A 24,237-nucleotide genomic window follows, 5' to 3' on the forward strand; every position below is an offset into this window, starting at 1 on the left:
TCTCAAAAACATACAAACAGATCTTGGTATGTAGCTGAAAAAAAGTTTCAACAAGATGTTGCTACTAGATGGACCGCACATTCTGTATGCTAAGAAGTTTGCTGTCAGGGGATAGACCGCTCATTTTGAGTTGCCTAAAACTAACATCTAATTAGAGAGGACTGATCAAGAACATAATCACACTCCTCACCTCATTTGAACAATTGACAAGAGAAATTTGCCAATCTGAAGCCTTTACTTCTAATGTGATTCCATCAGTTAGTGCATTAAATCAACTCTTGACTAAGAGTGCTCATACTGACTAGACAGTCAAAACCAGAAAAAACTGCTCACTTTTCAGGCTATAACCATCATTTTATTAAGATTTACACCGAACACGTACTACGCTGCCACTATTGTACACCTGGGATACAAGGACCGTTTTTTCAATGTAGAGTTAAAATCACTGGCACTCAAAATGTTGCTAGCTCAGATGGTAAATGCATCAAAAGCAGAGCAAATAAGCAACTCTCAGATAAATTATCCACAGCAGAAAAAGGCTAAGATAAATGACAAGGGGTCATGCATGATCTTCACTATGTACAACAAAATTCTTGAAGAGAACACAGTGACACCCTCTGGAACACAGCCAGATGGCAATAGAGAAGAGTATAAAAAGCAGAAGTAAATAGCTCTGGGACTATCTTTATAGCAGTATTATAAGCAATTACTAGGGCTGTCAGACTGAATACCACTATCCTAATATAATTCAAATGTAATAAAAGGTAATATTGGATGGCAAAAAAAGAACTACTGATTTTATCTTGCACTCATTTCATAATCATGCACTTAAGAAGTGCTGTAAAATACTGTGGTATTTTACAGATATTTTGTGCACATAACTTGTAGGGTCGTCCAATACTCTAAATACGTAAGGGCTCTCAGCGCTTCTGTTATGTACTATATAGGAAAAGATGTGTAGGGTCCTCTGGCCTCTTGGGGGGGAAAAAAAGATGCATAGCTGATAAAAAAAATTGAAAACATGACTGCATTTACTTTGTTTGCAAAATCACAATCTCTGTGAAATTGTGGTGTGTGCCTTATTTCTCTTCTATTATGTTGTTTTTTGTTAGTCACATTCATTAAAGCCCTGGTTTTCACTTGAATCTCTTAAGGAACAAGGTGCCACTCATAAGCACTTCATGCGTTACAATGAAACAGTAATAACAGTAAAATAAAATTAAAAAAACAATACATATAGAACTGACGTGCTTTCATGCATCCCACACTTTGTACCATGTACTTGTTTTTAATATAAAGATTCAAATTTTAATTTGACAGCTCTGATAAAAGCTATAATGCAGGTCCCTCTTTTATATATGAAAGAGGGCACTTAAAACTAGAATTACGAGAGCCTACGAAAAAAGTCGTAGATCCGGCCCACCTTAAATTGCTTCTTAAATCCGTTCACACCTTTCCGCCAGCGTCTTTTGTCCTGTAAATGTGCTGATAAAGACAAGCTGCCAGCAGCCGGCTATTCCATCCCCCCTCCGACTTAGAACGTGCACGAACTTCTCCCAGCTCATGCCTTGATTGATTATCTGGGAGTGAAGTGGAGTTTTAGAGTGGAAATAATAGATCGTTATTTAGAACACACGCATTTCATGTGTGTTCTGTTTCTACAGTAATCTGTGTAAACACATTGTTAAAACAGAAACTTTTTCATATTTTAGTAATAAATGTTACAAAATGTAGGCATAAACTATAGAATGTGTAAAGCCTGAGTTCCAAAGATCAAATAAACACTTTCACAAAAGCTTCAAGGATGATACAACAGTTTCCGTGGTGTAGCGCCATAATATTTGCCTCTCAGAGCGCAGCAGCTTTGCCGTGCCTCACAGACCTGTGTTCGATTCTCCGCTGGGGATAAAGTGTTACTTTTTTTTTTTCTTTTTAACCTCAAACGGACATAAAATTTATAAATTGGTATGCACTGTCAGTTAATGAGATCGTTATATTTTCATGTGGGATACTCCTTTTAAAATATTTTTTAACAATTGAGACTGTAATTAACATGAACAACCGTCCTTATAACTGTTATTTTTAAGATCCATAACACACAGACAGACAGAGCACTGCGTAATAGAGAGACAGACAGGCAGAGATATATAAATAAACAGGGAAGGCACATGTACTGAAAGAAAAAAAAAAGATCAACATGTGTGTTGTTCCTGCTGCACTGAATAAGCTCACGCGCTCTAACATTCCCCCCATCTGACTCTCTAAGTAACAGCACAAGTACAGACACAAACCAAGTGCACATGTATACTGTATAATATTAACAAAAAGAGCAGCTTACTACTGAAAACAGCAAATATAGGAGTGAGTGGGGATCGAACCAGGGACTCTTGATTACACTTGGTTTGTGTCTGTACTTGTGCTGTTAATTAATTCTTTCAGTATATGTGCCTTCCCTGTTTGTTTATATATCTCTGCCTGTCTGTCTCTCTATTACGCAGTGCTCTGTCTGTCTGTGTTATGAATCTTAAAAATAACAGTTATACGGACAGTTGTTCATGTTAATTGCAGTCTCAATTGTTAAAAAAATATTTTAAAAGGAGCATCCCACATGAAAATACAGTATAACGATCTCATTAACTGACAGTGCATACCAATTTATAAATTTATGTCCATCTGAGGTTAAAAAGAAAAAAAAAAAGTAACTTTATTCCCAGCGGGGAATTGAACTCAGGTCTGTGAGGCATGGCAAAGCTGCTGCGCTCTGAGAGGGAAATCTTAGAGCGCTACGCCAGGGAAACTGTTGTATCATCCTTGAAGCTTTTGTGAAAGTGTTTATTTGATCTTTGGAACTCTGGCTTTACACATTCTATAGTTTATGCTATATTGTAATCTTCAATCTACAATCACATTGTAATCTTTTTAGTTAGCCAATAAAAAGTGTCATTTTGCTTGGCTTTTCTCTACATGCCTACATTTTGTAACATTGTTAAAACAGAAACTTTTTCATATTTTAGTAATGTGTTTACACAGATTGCTGTAGAAACGGAACACACATGAAATGCGTGTGTTCCAAATAACGATCTATTATTTCCACTCCAAAACTCCACTTCACTACCAGATAATCAATCAAGGCATGAGCTGGGAGAAGTTTGTGCACGTTCTAAGTCGGAGGGGGATAGAATAGCCGGCTGCTGGCAGCTTGTCTTTATCAGCACATTTAAAGGACAAAAGATGCTGGTCGAGAGGTGTGAACGGATTTAAGAAGCAATTTAAGGTGGGCCGGATCTACGAGTTTTTTCGTAGGCTCTGGTAATTTTAGTGTTAATTTAATGCTGTATAGACAAGCATGTTTTATTATTCAACAGCTGGAGGGATTTTTGTCAGAAGCACCGACTCCAAGGAATGAAAATTACTGTAATACTGGAAAAACAGCTGGATTTGGCTCCCTACCACTGCCAAAGTACCACAAAAATTCCTTTTAGCCCTATGCACTAGCATGGACAGCAAAAGTTTGTTCAGTGTCGCTTCTAATGCGGTCAACAAAAGAGAAACAGAATTTCCTCCAACAAGGCAGTGATACTCTTGTTTGTCAACAAAGCCTCCCCCCTCATGCTAAAAAAATATAATGCTGAACTTCCAGAAAAAGTTAGATATTTCTTTAACACCGTGTGCTTTTCCATTTTTAAAACTTTAATTCTTTCAATTGTAGTTAGATTTATTTTAGCAAAAACAAAGAGAAAATTATTAAGTAGGATTTAAGACAACAGTATAATGAATGATCAGATAACCAGCTAAATGTGCTTCAGCAGAAGCCATTTATTTTACTGATCACAAATTATCTCCAGAACTGTATCATTTTACTGTTTCTCAATTTTTACTATTTCAATTATTGTCTAATTTGTTCCATCAAAAAGAAAGCGAAGTGTTATTTAAAGAAACAGCCCGCAAAACCACTATCCAATAAAAAAAATAAAAGGTAGCCAGTTAAAAATGAGAGTTGTGCAAAAGTAATGTGTAATACAAATAAATATTCAATTTCTCTGTAATTATTATCTGAACAGATCTAGTCTCATTTTTCTCTGCATTTTATAAATGTGTATATCAGCATTAGCAGATTATAGAGACATTAGTGGGTGACAATCGGGCCCAGAATTTGCATATTGGTACAATCAATCACACAATCAGTTAACATACATGGGAGAATCTGTTGATTGTGAACATAAGCTAAAAGAAAAGCAAACATTTAAAACTGAACCATACTGATGTATAGTTACTGGCAAGCCAAAATGGATCAGATGTCAAATTGTTTATCATGTAAACAGATTTTATAGTGCATAGTACAGGCTAGATGACAGACAAAGCTTTCAGTTTAATATTTTGATATTAAGCATGTTGTTTTTGTATATTTTAAATAAATACTACAAAGACCACTACTTTTAAACAACCTTAGACAAAACAATAGAATTAAAATTAAAAATAAATTGGATTTAGCTGCTTTAATTATTGCGAATAATCTTTTATACCTCAAAATGAGTGCTTGGTGTGGTAAATGTTAAAAAGTACAGTGAAACACATAATCCAACATCACAGCCGGGACAATAACAGCGTGTTTTTTTTCAGATTTTCTTTCCAGATTTATCAGTTTTTGAACAGCACACAGCACAGGTATGAGTTGGATTCTATTTTTTTTCTGTGGGAGGTATATAATCAAAATGTCTACCAATAAGACGCTCTGGATTGATCCGCAATGTACTGGGTTGACAGCGTCTCTTTAGCGGTAGCATGGACAGTGAATGTGCGGCAATAATTTGTTCTACAAGCTGGTACGTAAAATTTGCATGACATGCAGTTTTTTTGTTTGTATAACACGAATGCATTCCAAATACACTGTTCCACCAGATGATGAAATATTTTGTTCTTGTAATATTTCTTTTGTTGCCTTCGCATAATGGGATAGAAAGTCGATTCTTGATCCACATGATCTACGCCACCTAGTGAGCTATCGTAGTTGGCCATAGTGAAAGGCTTCGTAACCTGCTTGTTGCCTTTTGCCTGTACAGTGACAGTACAGTGCCAAGAAGACCAATATCTTTCTTATCCTTCCATTTCAGCGCAAGCACTTTACCCTTTTAGCAAGCTACTAGCGCACTTCGCTGTAATTTAGCTTTGCCAAAGTCTTCAGGCATGCCATGATGGTTAGGACACACTGTTCCATATGCATCAGTCTTTCTTTGCAGCAACATGTCAAATAGCTCTGGCGAAGTATAAAAATTGTCCATGGTTACACAGTAACCTTGATCCAGCACAGCATCTATCAAAGTCAGCACTGATGACACAGCAACGCCGTACTGATTATATTTCGGATCAAACATTGCCCCTTTCCCTGTGTACAGAACCGGATTCCAAACATATCCGGTTTTAGATTCAAAAAGCTTTTTGCCAAATCTTGCTCTTTTTGACGTGATGTACTGTTTCCATGACAGTCTGCCCTTATAAGCAATGAGACTCATCAATGCTGACATTGTGGTCTGGAATGTAAATGCTCCAAAATTTTACTATAATCACCTGGTATATCTCCAGAATTTACTTCATTTTGGGTACTGGATGGGTATTCTCAAAGTCTTTACTGTTGGTAAAATGCAGATATTTCATAATTAGTGAAAACCAGATATAATTTCTCCAAAGAATGGCAGCACTGACAGTGGTAGTGCTGCTACCTTGCAGTAAGGAGACTGTGGAAGATTGTGGGTGCGCTTCCCGGTTCCTCCCTGTGTGGACAGCGCTTTGAGTACTGAGAAAAGCGCTTTATACAAGTAATGAATTATTATTATTATTATTATTATTATTAACCCTCCTTTAGTGATTCTCGGTTCTAACGCTTACACAAAACATCTGTACATTTGGCCAAGTGACACTCAGGATTAACAATTTTAGCACGGTTTTCGCAGCCCGAGTAACACTAAGGAGGTTAAATTTCGCAGAGTGTTAAATATTGTAGTTGCAGTTACTAATGGCCAATCTAAATTTGGGTTTAAACACACAATTAAAATATCCTGCTTTTGTAAGCTTATGAGAGCAGACTGTATGACTGTAATACAGAACGTCACGAGAGACTATGGTACACCTGTAGAAGTTAACAATCAGCTGTTGTGGGAGTTTTACTTTCTTCAGAGGTTTCACTTTCTTAGGAGCCTGAAGACTTTCTTGGCCATTGCTGTTGTGTTTGTTGTCCATGACAGGTGAAACTCTGAACCGTCTCCACCCTCTTGCCGTTAATGCCAATGGGGTGACCACTGTAGTTCAGTCTCCTGGGGTCTCATGTATAAACGGTGGGTACGCACAAAAATGTTGCATAAGAACGTTTCCACGTTCAAATCGCGATATATAAAACCTACACTTGGCATAAAGCCACGCACTTTTCCACGGTACCTCATACCCTGTCGTACGCAAGTTCTCCGCTTGGTTTTGCAGACTGGCGGCACCCAGCGTCAAAGCAGTGCTACTGTTCCTGTGTGGTTACCCTTTCTTAGATCCACATCCATGAAGGTGGCTTTATCAAATACATTGAAATTAACCGCATATCGTTCATAAATTGAATGCATCTGATTGTAATTAACCTGTAACAATATAATGGTCCACAGAGTGGTCAAACTATTCTAAATACCACAACTGCTTTAGCGTTGTTACTCTCACTGCACCTTCTTCTTCTGTCAGCTGCTCCCGTTAGAGGTTGCCACAGCGGATCATCTTTTTCCATATTACTCTCACTGCACCACTCGGAGTATTTATATCACTGTATCTGAGTGTGAATCAAAGATCTACAGCAGCTGATCAGAAAGAGAATTATAGGTATACAGCACTTGCTACCTCAGCCATTCGCTATTTGAACTGCTCTCATCCGACCAACGGTTCACAGCCTTTCCTGTTCGGACCTCAAAGTTCACAAACAGTTTCATCCCAAGAACTCTAAACGCACTTAATCAGTCCATCAAGTGGTCCTTGTAGAACAGTTTGTACTTGCAAGTTACTGTGAGGTAATTGTACTTATGCTACAGTTATAATATTGTACAACCTGAGCCACTTTATAAAGCGCGTATTTACATATGATGACGATATCATTTTTAAGATGAAATGCAGCAAAATATGTTGATTATATTATACAGATAAAACTTTAACTTCAACTACACGGTGCTGCAGCGCTAGAGAGCTTGAGCTTTGTTCACGGATTGCTTCTGCCTCGCCCTGTTTTCATGCTGTGGCTGGCGCGACACTGGAAGGATAGATGGATAGAATAATTAAACATTACGACAATATTTCGATGTTCCTTAAAAGTTTTGAAGAATCTGCGTTCTAAGCTTACAGATGGCTTAATGTCTATTACAGAGCTTATTGTGTGGCGATTGGGTATTTGGAGAAAGAAAAGTAAGGACAGGAATTGGGGGTTAGTACGTTTGAAAAAGACAGTACTTTTGTAATAAAGCATTTCATTGAAGGTCGCGCATGGTGCAGCAAGCATCATGTAAGACATGAACAATCACTGCGCCACTGTGTTCCCTTGTTTAATAACATGCTTTAACTCATATCATCATGAAAATGATATCATGTATACTTCTCAGTATTTTAATTATTCAGAGAGCTGTAATATTACGAAACGTAATGGATTCTGTGTCCTGTCGGAGGAAGAGCACTTAGTGATTCAGGCACAGAGCACATATAAGATCAAATAAACAACAAAGCATTTAACGTGCTACCTTAGTTACGATGGGATTTGAGAAACTAGTAAATTAAACGATTTTAAGATGAAGTTTATGATGTTCTACTTTAACAATAAAATAAACTACGTGATTAAAGTGGAAATTTTGAGATTAAAGTTGACATTTCGTGCTTTTTTCACATTGTGCACCTTTTTTTTTCACTGTACCCTAATAAGCTTTCATATGACACTCAGACGGTGGGCTACGAGTCGCCTTTTCACTCCGACTTTGATATGTGACGACTTCTTTTTTATTTCGGGCACTGTGCGACTTTGTGAACTTGAGCTTTTGAGTTTCTCCGACACGCTACGTCACTCGATCAACTTCCTTTTGTTGCTTATATAACTGTTTAAACCAACAAATAGTACGTTTTTCTTTGCCTCCATTTGGTATTCGCTAAAATTCTTCTATTTTTCCTCGTACTTTTGCCATTGCCTTTTCACAGAATGCTGGGCTTAAGGGCTATTTATATTGATTTGCATATTCAAAGAGGCGTAATTCTGGGAGGAGTTGGGGCGGGACAGCAGGCACGTGCGTTTATTTCCATGCTGAGCGGGATTTATGTAGCAGAAGAACGCGGAAGTTGGCAAACGCACAGATTCCTGCATCTGGATTTTTCTGTGCGTAAGCACATTTCGGGTTTTGTGCTTACGTCATGTTATAGTGCGAATTCTACGCATGGCGTTATGCATGAGGCCCCTGAAGTACAGAATCAGTTTCTCTGTTTTTTTGGAATTGAGTGGAAGGTTGTAGTTCTGGTTTAAACTCTACAGATGCTCGACATCTTCTCTATAGGATGCTTCATCATTGTTAGTATCATGAGCAGATTTGCAGTTGTTTGTGAAGAGGGAGTAAAGGAGAAGGCTCAGCACAAAGCCAGTACCCCAGTATTCAGTATTATGGATGAAGAAAAGTGCTTACCCATGCACACCCATCCAGTTGCACAGATGTGGGTTGAAACCCAAGTTGTTTAGTTTAACAGCCAGTTTGTTAGGGGTGATGGTGTTGAAGGCAGAGCTGTAGTTGATGAACAGCAGACACACATAGCTGTCCCTCTGTTCCAGGTGTGAGAGGGCAGTGTGAATGGCAATTGAGGCAGCGTCCTCAGTTGATCCGATTGCCCTGTAAGTGAACTAGTATTGGTCCATGGAGGTGGGGATGTTACTATTAATGTATCTGAGGACAAGTCGCTCAAAGCACTTTATAACAATAGGGGACAGGGCCACCAGACGATAATCGCTCAGGGATCTCATCACTGCCTGTTTTGGAACAGAGACGACTGTAGCAGACTTGAGGTAAGTGGGCTGTTCTAGAGAGATATTAAAAAGGCTGGTAAACACTGCTGTCAGCTGTTTTGCACAATGCTTCATGACCCACCCAAGAACCCGATCAGGGCCAGCTGCTTTATTAGGATTAATGTGGCTTAGAACCGGTTTCACCTCATATGCATTTGGCACCAGAGTGCATAATGGGGCCTCTTGCTGTGTTAGTTTGGATAGGTTGGTTGCTGTTCTTATCAAACCATGCAAAGATGTGACTGAAATAAAATCAGGAAGAAATGACTTTCCAATGTTGGTTGAACAGGTATTAACCTTGTAGTCTATGATGGACCTAAAGCCCTGCCACAAAAGCATCAGGAATCAGAGCGGTTAAAATGCTCCTCTATTTTTGCTTTGTAGCAGTGTTTTGTCTCCTAAATGTCTTTCCTCAGACTGGACCTAGCTGTTTTATAGATCTATGGGTCTCCTGTATGGAATACAACTTCGCATGCCTTGAACAGGTTTTGTACTGCCCTGTTCATCCAGGGTTTACTATTAGGGAACGTATGGATGCTCTTAGCCACAGTGACAAAACAGTCATGTAATTCAGTTACGGCTCCCTCAGGCCATTCCCTATCTATCTCCACTGCAGGTTTTGTGGTGGCAATAAGGTATTTGTATGCCAGAATAAAGAACAAAGAAAATGCTGACCTTCTAACACAGTTGTGTTCTGCCCTTTTTCTGACAGCTACTGACACACCTGTTGATGCACAAAGGGTTAACGCTATGGCAAGTTCAGCCACAATCTCTACCTTTTATCCATACTGTCATAGTAAGCAAATCGCAACAAAGACAGACAAGCTTTTTTTGCTATTTGTGAAATCCAAAAACACCCACAGTTCCATATCCCTCGTTGCTGTGTTAAGTGCAGTATACTACCAAATGAGCATTCATTGGAAGTCAGCTCTCACGCACACAGAATCTACCCCTATGGCTAAAGGCACTACCAAGCAAGTTACAGACTAGTAGGAGTGAATCATTGGGTATGTCACATTAGGTGAATGCCTTCACAGGAGTGCTTCACTGGCTATCTCTGACTTGCTAAGATTGTGTAAATAAAGGCTATGACAGAAAAAAAAAAATCACTGGAAAAGATATGTAATGTAACATAGCTTTAACACACATACATTTTTTAAATAAGCATTGAAACAGCAAAGTAACAATCATATATCATCAACATAATTCAAGATTGTGATAGAAAAGAACCTATCACAGCACCATTAGGAACAAGGCAGGAATATGCCCTGCACAAGGTGCCAGTCCACAAAAGAAAAACTGCAGAATGCAAACTTCTAAACTTCCAAATTAATACAGTCACACTTACTGTGTGCATGCACACTTATTTTTTTTAATATGGTTGTCAAAATCATAAAAGAAAACAATGAACAACATTTTAGTCATCCGTGAATTTTCTAACTTGCTTTGTCCAATGCAGTGTCATAGGAAGGAATAGTTCAGATAGAATGTACTCGTTCTCAACCATCCAATTTCTAAAAAGGCTTAATGCTGTACATATTTCACTCTGGTTAACAAAACATGCCAGTGTTATTAGTCTGCACATCTCTAAGAACATCAATTCAACAAAATTGTACACAAAAACAAAAGAGGCACACCTGGAAGGTTCTGAAATATAATTGCAGGGATTTTTTTTACAAGCACTTTAGATGTGAAGTGGAAACACATTGGTTGCTGAAAGCAGTGCATCCCCTAGCCCCATTGCTATTGAGTGCATTATGTTGTGGATATGTTAGCTGCAGACAAAAGCTCTTTTTATTAAGCTAAACCAAATAAAATGCATACTGTGTGTTCTAACCTGTGTACAGTAAGAAGCATTTTATTCATATATCACCCCAAGATTTACATGCCCCAGTTATTAAAAAAAAAAAAAAAAAACTACTCAATTTCTGCATTTCTTCATTTACATAAGTACTTCATAAAAAATGTTCAATTAGCTTAAGTGACATTTCCAAAATCTCCTATATGCACTGCGAGATGAGCCATCATCCTGCCCTGGTTTAAATTCATACCAAAGTAAAATACGTCCAGGATTTTTGAAATAAAGCAAGCATGTTCAACAATCGGACAAAAGGTATATAGAAAAAGATAAAATGCATCTCTGAGTTACCTGCTCTGTGTTAAAGCCTGTACTCTTTCTAGTCACACTACATTTTGAAAGATGTAATACATGTTTAATTTCTTCAACTACTTTTTATTTTCACAAAAAAGAATTTTGTTTGGGTTGAGAGGCAATCAAAAGTAACCTTGTTTTTCTCCCAAAAACGCTGGCCATCAGTTAACAAGTATACAGCAGCACGGAAAGTTAAACATCTCAAGTGGTTACTCTAAAAAAATTCCCAGAAGACGTGAACACGGCAAATCACTAGCAACTTTCTTTAAGGAAAAATCTGGCAATCTGCCTCTAATCAACCAAGAACCACTTTGCTGAAACCAAATACTGGTAGAAAGACATTCTGCAATGAGTAAGACTGGTGAATGCATGTAATTTGTGGTAATACTAACCACTAATGCAGTGTGACAGTTTTACATGATCAACTGTATATTAACCAGAAATAACATTACTCTGTTTAGCTTACCCACCACCATAGTATAGAGCAGGGGTCTCCAATTCCAGTCCTGGAGCGCTACTGTGGCTGCAAGTTTTCATTCTAACTCTTTTCTTAATTAGCAACTAGTTTTTGCTGCTAATTAACTATTTCCCTTTTTTAATTGACTTTTCTTGAGACTCTGACCACTGAATTGATTATTTCCTTAAACAGCACCTAAACATAAATTTGATGTGAAGTGAGCCAACAGATGACCAACTAAGTTGGGGTCTCAAACTCCAACCAACTTCACTTCATTCAGTTTCTTAATATGAACCCAATTCTTGTTGCTAATTAAACCCGTTATTTACTTCCATGGCGCTCATTCTGCCATGGCAGACATTTATAAAACTGTAGATTTTCTTTTTTAACAGCACTGTCAAAATGTTTTGTGGACTCAAGCTGATCAACATTACTGAGGCCTTCACCTTTGTTTATTTTCAGTTATTGTGTGATGGACGCAGGCTATTGTTTATGTGTTGGTTCATTTTGTGTCTTAATATTATTTGGTTGCTAATTAAGGAAAAAAATAATTAAGGGTACTGAGTCTTAAGTTGTGCATCAATTAAACATAAGGCAAAGAGTTAATTAGCAGCAAAATCTGGTCACCAATTAAGAAAAGGGTTAGAATGAAAACCTGCAGCCACAGTAGTTCTCCAGGACTGGAGTTGGAGACCCCTGGTATACAGCCATTCAAGGTCAAATATTACCTCCATAGGTACAAACAGAATTGATTTGTGAATAAAATAATCCCACAAACCTGACCTTCTCACCATACATACACTGAAGGATTTGGGCCATTATTTGTGTTTGTCTCTTAACTTGCTACTGATCCATCCTCGTTTCATGAGCTAATAAACGTCCCAACGATGGAAAATGACACAAGCTGCTGGCACAGGGCATCACACCCCTGATTTTTAATTCTTGTGTTTGGGTTGGCAGTAACCTTAAAAATGTAAAACTGGATCCCAAAGCCATAAAGGCGGAGAACCACTGATGTATTAGATAATACAGGTATGTAAAAAAGAAAAAAAAAAAAAATCGTACAAAGTAGGATAATAGCTGGAAGTAAACTGGAGCACACCACAGTCATTACTGTTCACATTATGGGTATAAAGGATAAAACTAACAAAAAGAAATGAATGAGAGACAACCATTAAATATATTATCTTTAAATATACTAATCTTAAGCAGGTGAATGACAGTTCATTACAGAATGGTGGATGGCATAAATGTGGGTTTACATGTGTCCTGCGATAGGTCTCAGTGTTGCCAGTACATGCTCCAACCACCCCTTCAAGCTCGACAATTTGTGTATGTTATTTAAAACTTTATCAAATTAAAATTACAGTATATCAGAAAATAGCAGATGGAAAGGAATTAAACAAACAAACAGAACTTGTAGCATTTTATTTCGGTATTATAAAATTGTTATTATGACGATGCACTTTCTTTAATCAGTTTTAAAAAAAAAAAGACAAGAGACAAATATAAAAAAATTATCTAAAAAAAAAATAGTGCATTAAGTAAACATCAAAACGTTTCAAGTACCAAAGTGTCTTTTATCTCAACTTTTCAAAAAATTTTCTCAATGTACAGACAACCCCAGAGCTACTGAAAATTGCTATTCTCCTCAATTAATGTTGCCTTCGTTAACTGGAATGAGTTTGCCGGGGGTTACGTGCTCTGCGGTGGGCTGGCTGGGATTTGTTCCTGCCTTGCGCCCTGTGCTGGCTAGGACTGGCTCCAGTAGACCCCCGTTATTGTGTTAGGATATAGCGGGTTGCACAAATGACTGACTGACTGTTTCTGAAGCAGAAAATGTTAAAATACCACAATGTGTGGATGAAATATTGTGCATAAAAATGATTGGGGTAATGTAATTAGCAGTAAGCTAACGTACCTGCATCTTAGCGAGTCAACGTGACAACAATACTATGTGACTGAATTCTCTTAAAATAAGTTTCAGAAATGTGACTTAGTGATTTCTTCAGTTATAAACAACATGTAAGTGTATCCACCCTTAAAAGGTACTGTACATATACATTCATACACTAAATGTCAAAAACATATGGAAATCTACATTAGTTAACGAACTCAACGTTCCAGTTCGGAATCTTCGGGAACCAGATTTTAACTTGGCACCAACTCGAGAAAAAGAGACACCGACCATGGATGGGGACTGAGTATAACTGAGCTCACTCTCCAACATTCACATTTAAAAAAACATTCAGACAGTCGACAATCAACCCAACGTAACACGTACTGCATATGGGTGAAAAAACAAAGAAGCCATTTCAAAACCCAGTGAGACAAGGAGTACTCGCACAAGCTCTACATTGACTGCGGGGATTTTCACATCCGACACTAAAAGTGTGAAACTCCGGTGCTTAACTACTGTGTCCCCTATCGTTAAGGGACGCTTTTTAATTAAAAGTTGTAATCGGCTACCATATCAAGCAAACTGCAGAAGTCTGGATGGGGACTGCATTCTTAACACTGCTGCAGTAGCCCTCGGAAGCAGTTGCCAGTTGTCCTCGTCTTGTTCGGAGGACGGTTAAAGTGCACAAGCAACTACGAAATGTTCAACTGTATGAAGGTAGACAGTACTAACACACAAATGATCGCCCTAAAAGAATAACGCTCGCAGCGCAGTTTTGGAAGTTGTTTTAAGATACTTCCCTATCACGCTTCTCAGCCCCCGTGACTAAACTCCGTTAACACGATCTTTGACAGGGAGTCGTACGCTATAAAGAGTTCACCCATTCTGCTCTGTATCATGTGCAGATGTACTATGTCGTTTTCTTTAGATAGTGTTTCCGAAACCAGAGAAAAGGAGGCCTACATATACAGCCGTGGACTTACCTTCTCTGTATTTCTTACGGAGATTCCGGTGCACACTCTTTACTACTCCCGATAGTTTCTCCTGCTCCAGATTAGTTCTACTATCCACTCTTCCGTAATTCGTAACATGCCGTAATTCCGCATTAGCTTCCCAACTAGGAGCTTTCCTAACGGGATCCATGGCATAAACAGGCATTCCTCCCAAGCCTACAGACCGGCATCTGCAATTCGCCAGCCAACAAAACATGATCTGATTGGTCGATTCACCAGTTAAGGGCGGGTTAAAACAAACGGGTAACCAATCCGGAAATGGCTAAAATAAAATCTGGCACACCAAGCAGAGTTGTTTACCAGTCAAGAAGGAAAAAAAGAAACATGAAACGTGATTTCTGATCGGAGAGACACAATACATTATAAAATTATTGAAGTATGAAAAGCAAAGAAAAACCTCAAATGTACTATTATTCCCAGAAATCCTTCGCGTGGAATACGTCCATCAAAATCAAAACGCTACCCTTTTACACTGCCTTAAGTAATATCAGAGTCTTAGTGAAAGGGCCCTATAACGGGCTCCGGGCTGGGTGCAGAAACACATCAGTTCTCCGGGCACCTTTGGGCCCTATCAGTTGGGGGCTTAATCCACACAACGAAAATGTTATTTCAACAATTAATTTATAAAGTAGCTATGCTGATTAAATTGGGGACCCAGAATGGCTAAAGGCAACCCTGACGTGCCTGAATTTTGGAAGGAAAAGTAATATCTTGTTAAACATTTAAGGACACAAGTAGAAAATGAAAAGTCTGCACAAGACCCACATTACCCATACATATAGCAGGATTGCTACAGTACACTCTGCTTTTTAGCTAATATTATTGTAAAGAACTTTGCATTATTTTCATGTTTGAAAATGTGCTGCATAAATAAATGTTGCTGTTGTTAACCTTTTTCAATCAGCATTCTTAGCAGCCCAGATGCTCCAATCATTTATTGGAACCATTGTTTTGTTAATGATGACATTTTTAAAGTTTAATACATATTCCAGATTTCTTATTGCCATTTCCCCCAAAACTGAATCATTTATTTTTATGATAATCTTTTCATTAAGTTCTATAGTATAATAATGTATTACTGTTTATCATTTATCTGAATATATAAAATGCTAACAGCTGTCCATCTGCCACACAAAAACCAAATCCATGGTCCTCGAATATTAATCTTGGCTTAAATCAAGAGCTTATGCTGTGATTGGTGTAATGTGTGCCAAGAATTGGACATGTGTGCAGTTCAGCTACAAAACTGAGCTTTGGGTCCTTCTCACAGCAAACAGTGACATGCACATGAAAATCACAGCAACACACGCACATAGCTTTGCTGACAAGAAAAGAAAAACAGGGAGCCCTGCTGACAGTGAAGCACATTGCACAGGCCGACTGATCGCTTTCATTGTAAACGCCAATCATATACTCTGAGCACAACAGAAACTCATACACGACCAAAGAACTGGAGCTGTGGCGAGGTCACCCAACATGGCTGACAAGAAAAGCGTTGCATTGAACACTGAATGGCAGTGAAGGACATTGCAGCACCCTCAGTAAAGTGACCTGAACTGCAGTATCTTGTGATAGGTGCAGGAACCTCCTTGCTTTGAGTGCCAGAGGCCCCAAAATATAAATAATGTAATAGGTATGAAAAAGTTGAAAACATCTTAAAGTTTGAGACTGCATTCAGGATTGATAAAGAATAGTTTAAAGTAGTACAACTGCATCCCTTCTCTACTTAAATGTATAAAGTGAGGATCAAGTGGTGAGCCAGCACAGTAGCAAAAACAAGTGAATATTAGAATGATCATTCAGAAATAGTGAACAACCCCAGATAACTCTGTACAAGAGCTATAAGAGAATGAAGACGAAAATGCCATCAGTTTCAGATAGCATTTGTTTTGTTATAATCTATCTATCTATCTATCTATCTATCTATCTATCTATCTATCTATCTATCTATCTATCTATCTATCTATCTATCTATCTATCTATCTATCTATCTATCTATCTATCTATCTATCTATCTATCTATCTATCACAGATAAAGGAGACGGTGAAGTTTACAGTATTATAGTGAACAAAGTAAACCAACGTTCTAATTTTCATTAAATGAAAATGTGTTTTTACAATGAGATATATTTCTCAAAGGAAAGTCTTAATGTTTTTTGGTATTGCAGTAGTTTATTTATGGCTGAAAATGTGGTTTACATGGAATTCAGGAAAAAGTGACATGACAAAATAATTTGGGTGAGGAACAAGACTTATGATTGTTGTGTTTTGGACAGAAGAGTCAAAGGTGACATTATTTGGCCACTGTTCCAAGATGATAAGAATGTCATGTAGACTAAATTTGTGTAATGTCTTTCTGATAGTTGATAAATGCACCGTGACATGTCTCATGGCAAAATATATTTATATCTTTTGATGATAACCTTGGAGTTTACAGCTTGTTCTTGGAAGATTGACAGTGGTCTTGATTTTTTTTACATTTGTAGATAACCTATTGTACTACAAAATGTTTAATTGTAAATTCACTGGATTTTGAATTTCTGCCTCTCTTAGACTCATTTGCATGAACAATTTTTTTCTAAGCTCCTCTGAATTTTATGTTAGTCTTAGTATGTTATCTCTATCAGATGTGTTACCTGGAATCTATAGAATATACCCAACTAGACCAAGTTTCTCATTATAATACTGAATAATTAGATATTTTTTTAACCTGCTGTTGTGAACTGTATGAAAGTTACTCTGTGTTTAGGGGATAATAAAGTACATAGTGAGGTTATGTTTACAGTGATTCTTTATTCTCTCATTTAAAGTATTATTCATTTTGATGTTCTTTTCTGAATACTCTTTCCATTTTTTATTCTGTCCTCAAAGCTGCAGTGCCTTGATTTGGGGAACATCCAAAACCTCGCATCAGAGCTAGAGATGCAATGGAAGGCGTGTGTGCAACTTGACAGCATATGCTACACAGAGCAGACTGAAAATTGTCTGTCAGACTTTGACAGACGGTTTCAAGACTCAGCTTTACTTGAGCCAATCGCTACAGTTAAGTGCTATCCATTTAGGGAAGATGTTGAGGGTGATTCACCCGCATCAAAAATTGCAACACTGTTTCACCTAAAACTCCTCTACAGTGGAGTCAACCTTCTCCTACATGAAGATTATTAAATCCAAATACTGTAGTGACTATAAATCTATTGAATTGTTATTGTGCCATAAGGGTTATTCAGTTATGCAAGATATGACAACATATACTGTATTTTATGTATAAAGTATACTCAGTTTATGGTGAGTAAGTGAATGAGTCCCTTCTTGCTTAACTGATGGAGTTTCAGCAGCTATTTAACAGGTGCAGAGAGAGAGTAAGTTTGTTGTTTTGAACTTGTTAATTTGCACTTTGTGTGTTCCTCCCTGTAGTTATTTAAATTGTAAAGGAGTGAATGTATTGTTGTTAGTGTCTCTTTGCCATTATTTCTGGATGTAGAGGACTGTTTTCTGGGCCCCTTTCCAACCACACTGGTTAACATAATTTTCCTAAATTCCATATATAAAACTACAACTCTTAGGCTTTTCTAAGCTGACAGCTGCTCTAACTGGCCTAAATTTCTTCATTTTCTTGCTCTCATTCCTTTTTACATTGACTTACTCTGTCTTGCAGAAAGCTGCCACTCTGACTAGAATTATCAGTTTCTTCACCTTCCCAAGCACATCATGTAACAAATCAACCACAGAAGTGGTGCAACTCTTTTTAACCAAATGATTCCCATCTACAGTATATTTCTTTATTCTAAATCAAATTATAATCTAAATCAAGGAATATGTCTAACTAGCAAAATACCCGCGCTTCGCAGCAGCGAAGCACTGCTTTAAAATTTTAAATAATAAACTGAGGGAAAATGTACCAATAATTTTTTGTTAAGGATCTCTTTGTATACCACTTTGTCAGTTCGCCCCTCTGGTTGTAATATGACCAAGCTGTGTGCTGAGCTTACTCTTGAGCATGCAACGTATAGTTGGCCATGTGAAAAGCAATCTTGCCTCAAATCAATGCCAACCTTTTGTAGGGTCTGTCCCTGAGACTTATTAATTGTCATTGCGAAGCAGAGCCTTACTGGAAATTGGAGGTGTTTGAATTGAAATGGGAGATCAGAGGGTATAACAGGGATGCGAGGAATAAAAACTCTCTCCCCTGAGCCACCGCCAGTAAAAATAGTTGCCTCAATTAGGCTCTTTTGCAAGCATGTGACCTGAAATCTCGTGCCGTTGCAAAGTTTCGGTAGCTGTAAGTTTCTCAGTAACATTATTGGTGCCCCAACCTTCAAAATTAGATTATGCTCAGGAGTGCCTGGAGGATTCAGAGTGTGGACCGAGCTGCAGGCTCTGGATGTATATATGTACGTAAGTAGGATTCAGTTAGCGTTTTGGGACCTGCGTACCAAATTTCTTGAAGATGGGCCTGTGGAAAAATACAAAAGAGCTTGATCAATCTGGTGTACGTGACAAGGGCCATGCAAACTCTGCTTGCCCATGGCGTAAGTGCTACTTCTTGTTTTTAAGGTTACTACACAAAAAACCACAAGGGTGGACTCATCAAAACTAAGGGACCAACAAATGTACTCAACCCTTGGGTTTGGTAATGCTGATTCAGGCTAATATTTTGAAATACTTGTGTAACTAAAGTCATAAGACAAAAACCCTATAAATATTTGGAACACCAACCCCTCGGGGCAGACGAAGGGCAGGTGTCCTAGCTACTGTGCTTCTCTGTCATTTAACCTTTGCCTGGTGTGTATCAATAAAAGATTTTTACTAACTTTAATTATATCTCTCTGTCTTCAGTCACGAGAAACGACACCATAGAAAAAGTGTCCACAGGCCCATTAAGTAACAAAGACCGTTGGAAAGTTCAATATGGCAGCCGACAGTGGTGTCATACCACCGAAATAAGTACGTACATCGGTTTCGGTTAGCGCAGAGAAGCCGCCTACCAAATTTTGTGAAGATGGGGCCATAAATAAAAAAGTTTAACATGGCGGACGTTGTCGACTGTTATGACCGTTACGTGTAGAATTTCGAAATGAATCCTGCTTAACTTTTGTAAGTAAGCTGTAAGGAATGAGCCTGCCAAAGTTCAGCCTTCTACCTACACGGGAAGTTGGAGAGTTAGTGATGAGTGAGTCAGTGAGGGCTTTGCCTTTTATTAGTATAGATAAAAAAAACCATTTTAATCTTAACTATCAAAACTAAAGTGATTGACGTCCTTAACTATACCAGTTCTATATATTTGTTTGTCTTTTTCTGCTAAGCCATTTACTAAACAAGCTAATGTTCACCTTTTTTGTGCATATCAAGTGCAGAAATGGAAATGAGAAACATCCACATTCACCCATAAGTGCAAAATAATAACGGTGGAATTTCCCATTGGGATTAATAAAGTATCTATCTATCTATCTATCTATCTATCTATCTATCTATCTATCTATCTATCTATCTATCTATCTATCTATCTATCTATCTATCTATCTATCTATCTATCTATCTATCTATCTATCTATCTATCTATCTATCTATCTATCTAACACATTCACTGCACAGCAACAGCTCTACCTGCAGTAAGTGACAATATTATAGCACACACCTGAAAAGACATTTGTAAATGTCCAACAATGCAAACTGAAAAGCACTGAGTGCAAGACAGAAAGCAACGCTGGCTGGGGCGTCAGTCCATCACTGAGCTCATGAGTGCGCATCGCTCTCATCTCAATTTACCAATTAATCAAACATATGACTCTTGAGGATATGCAAAGGAAATTAGAGTACCGGGAGCGCCACAGAGTGACAGAGAACAAGCTAATTCCACACAGAGAGTGGGCAGCCTAGGATATAAAACTAGGACTCTGAAGCTATGACGCAGCAGTGCCATCCATAATGTAAACAACTTAGTATAAAAATATTAAAATTAATATTAATATTAATAAAAAATTATTGTACATTAGCAAAACCAAAAAATAACTAAAATACTACTATATTATGATATAAGATGAAGTTTGCAAACCCATAATTCATTTTTATCTGGTAGCAAACTTTGATATATTTTTAGTGAGACAAAAATGACCAAAGAATTATCTTCAGGACTGTTACATTAAGGTTCAAATTCCTGATTAATATCTTTTTTGTTCATTTTTGAATCTTTTGTTCTTAATATTGGTGATTATTTAGTTTCTTTATGCTTATGTATCTTGTGTTATGTACCCTGTTTTTAGTGGGTGGTTCCCCAAGTAGAAGGGCCACTGCCCATCACTGTAAGAGACTGCCCTCAGCCCTATAAAGGCAGGGACAACCCACTGTCACTTGCAGTTCATTTAAATGCGCTTGGGAGTGGGTGAGTGTTTTTAGTGATTTTTCTGTGCTTTTTGTGAACTGTTGGAAATTTTGACCCTTTTACTTTTATTTTTTGACTACACTTTCTGGATTCTGATTTGGGACTTGTTCACTTGGATTGCCTTGTGTTCTCAGGCAACTTTTTTACCTTTTGATCTTGGTGGAGCTTAATTTCAATTTGAACATTTTTCAATAATAAATATTTTATTTGATGATGATCCTGTGTTTGCCATTATTACTAGCCGGGGTTTGAAGGTAATAACCTCATTTAATGGGCATTTTTAGAAATCTTTCGTAACAGGGGCCATAACCCTGGCAATACTTTGTAAACAGGATTCCAAAATCATATTTATTATATATTATTTTTTTGTTATTCTGTTTTGTTTTTGCTGGGATTTTACACCATTTTTTTCTGCTTTAGTATTATTTTAACCATTTACAGTTTTTCCCAGAAATCCACCCAGGAGCTTGGGACGTGGCTCACCACGGTTGAAAGGTCTGACCTGCCTGGTAGGTTTAAAGCCTGGATCTATCAGCACTCAATCCTGCCTTGAGTCCTATGGCCTCTGCTGGTATATGCAGTCCCATTTTCAACAGTTGAGTCCCTTGAAAAGAAGATCAGCAGCTTTCTTTGGAGGTGGCTGGGACTCCCACGCAGCCTCACCAGCGCAGCACTGTATGGGACAAGTAACATCCTGCGGCTAGCATTTAGCGGCCTCACTGAAGAATTCATGGTGGCACGCACCAGAGAAGCCCTACAGTAAAGGGACTCCAAGGATTTCAAAATGTCAGCAGCTAGCATTGAGGTGAGGACAGGCAGGAAATGGAGAGAGGAGAAGGCTGTGGAGGTGGCAGAGTCACAGATGGCTCTGGTGGGCACCGTGGCAACAGGTAGAGCAGGTCTGGGCTACTTCCCAAAGACCCAGGTCGGCAAGGCCCAGGACAAGGAGAGAATCCATCTACTCCAGGAAGAGGTCCGAGCAGGGGTAGAGGAAGAGAGAGTGAGCAGGGCAATAGGACTCTGACAACAGGGTGCGTGGACAAGGTAGGATAGTACTCTCCAGCGAAGGATCACCTGGTCGGACATCATGCAGGGAGATTTCTTTCATGTCCGGTTCCTGGTGCAGGCGGTCTACGATGCACTGCCAAGCCCAGCAAACCTACACATCTGGGTAAAGAGCAAGACACCATCCTGTCCACTTTTTTCAGGAAGAGACTCTCTAGAACATCTACTCAGCAGCTGCCCTATAGGCTCTGGCAGACAGTCGCTACCGGTGGAGCCATGACAAGGTGCTCAAGGCAGTTGCTGAAAGCTTGGCTGCAGCCATCAACACAAGCAAACTCCTCCACAGCTCAAAGAAGACAGTTACCTTCATTAAAGCGGGAGAGCAATCCCAGGCAAAGGCAGTAATAACAGGCCTCTTCCACACAGCCTCTGACTGGCAGCTGCAGGCTGACTTAGGAAAGCAGCTAAAGTTCCCGCTGCAAATTGTGACAACATCACTCCGGCCAGACATGATCATTACCTCTGAGGCCTCAAAACAGCTGATCATTCTGGAACTGACAGTGCCCTGGGAAGAGCGTATCGAGGAAGCTAGCGAGAGGAAACGCGCCAAGTACCAGGAGTTGGTGAAGGAGTGCTGAGACAGAGGCTGGAGGGTACTCTATGAGCCCATAGAAATTGGTTGCAGAGGATTTGCAGGATGCTCACTCTGCAGAATCCTCACACGGCTGGGCATAACAGGAGTGGTTAAAAAGAGGGCCATTAAATCCGCAAGTGAAGCCACAGAGAAAGCCTCAAGATAGCTTTGGATAAAGAGGGCTGATCCGTGGATCTCTACTGGGATGCAAGTTGGAGATTAATCAACCCTGGTTGGGTCGCCTGAGCGAGGGTGTATGATGTTGCAAGACCCGAAACGCCCGATGACCTCAGGATACATCACTGATGTTGTGTCCTAGTGCATCCAGGTGATGTTTTTTATATAGTTTCTGGTGACTCCATTTTATTCTGCTTTTTTGGAGTTAGGAAATAGAAAGGCACTTTCCATTTAATTTAATATTTCCATATTAATGTTTCCTTTTAATTTAACATTTTTGTTACATTTTAAATGTTGTTTCGTATATTTTGTTATTGAGTATTGCTTTTATTTTTTATGCATTTTTTGTACATACTGCACTGTTTATTAATTTTATAATATTGTCTTATACTGACTATATATATATTTGGTCTTGATATTATGTGCCTAATCTTGTTTGTGTTGAGTATAAGTGGGCAGGGACCCCTGATGCAGCAACCACAGAACCACCCCCTTGGCCTATATAAGCCTGCAACAGCCTCAGTACTGGTGCTGTGATATTCGTTAATAATTGCTGTAGTTCTGCTCACTTTTTGGAACTTCTAATATTGGATTCCGGAAGTGCTGCATTTTTTTTTTTTGATTTTGTGTTTTCAATCCTTGTGCTTTTGTGTTTGATTTTCTTCTTTTGTAAGCATTTCCTTCTGTTGCAGTATTGTATTGTTTTGTTATTATTTATACATTTTTGAAAGTAAAATCTTTAAATTTAAAGAATTATTGTTTTGTTATTGTGGGCCAGTGGTTTTCACAGTTCTCTCCCTTTTGAAATTTTTTGTAAGATTTTTTAGCCTTTACTCTTACGGTCTGTGTAGGATATAAGCAGAGGTGGGTAGAGTCGCCAAAAATTGTACTCAAGTAAGAGTAGCGTTACTTCAAAATAATATTACTCAAGTAGAAATAAAAAGCAGTCATCCAAAATATTACTCAAGTAAGAGTAAAGAAGTATTTGGTGAAAAGACTACTTAAGTACTGAGTAACTGTTTGATCATAATAAATGATTTATTTTTTTAGAAATGTTGTAATAATACAGACAAAAATATAAAATAATGTGCAATTTCTGCTATTTCCAAATAATAAAATAAAAAATGAGTACAAATAAATAACATCTTTACAAAATAAAGATGCACAAATAACACAAAGTTCCAAATCTCAGTTTTTCACAACAAAGATTTTGAAGCCAATACCTACAGTAGGTAACATTAGTTTGAACAATGCAAACTACTTACAGTGACAAGATATACTGTACACTGACAGTATAATACTGTATATTCGCTTTGTGGTGTAGCAGGTCCACAGCTTCAAAAAAAAAAAAGGCCTGTTTCAAATCCATAAAGCCGTGTCATTTTCCGTAGGCATAATTGCACGGCTGCGGGGAGTTAATGAAGTAGTTGGAGCAAACCACTCCTGCACGTGCAGGTGCGATCGTTCTCAA

At 38.3% G+C, this 24,237-nt stretch overlaps 2 protein-coding genes across 3 annotated transcripts in view; both read right to left on the reverse strand.

Annotated features, from left to right (window-relative positions):
* The window catches only part of bmt2 (base methyltransferase of 25S rRNA 2 homolog), a 62,090-nt gene extending 47,313 nt beyond the window's left edge, over positions 1-14,777 (reverse strand). The window contains exon 1 of the mRNA XM_028811204.2: positions 14,542-14,777. Within this exon, the coding sequence (XP_028667037.2) occupies positions 14,542-14,767 (226 nt within the window). The 5' untranslated portion in view covers positions 14,768-14,777. The remainder of the gene's footprint in view (positions 1-14,541) is intronic.
* gpr85 (G protein-coupled receptor 85) overlaps positions 1-24,237 on the reverse strand; it is a 246,354-nt gene that overhangs the window by 120,774 nt on the left and 101,343 nt on the right. The gene's annotated exons all lie outside the window — the stretch shown is intronic.

The sequence above is a fragment of the Erpetoichthys calabaricus genome, chromosome 1, assembly GCF_900747795.2.
Source record: "Erpetoichthys calabaricus chromosome 1, fErpCal1.3, whole genome shotgun sequence".
NCBI lineage: Eukaryota > Metazoa > Chordata > Cladistia > Polypteriformes > Polypteridae > Erpetoichthys > Erpetoichthys calabaricus.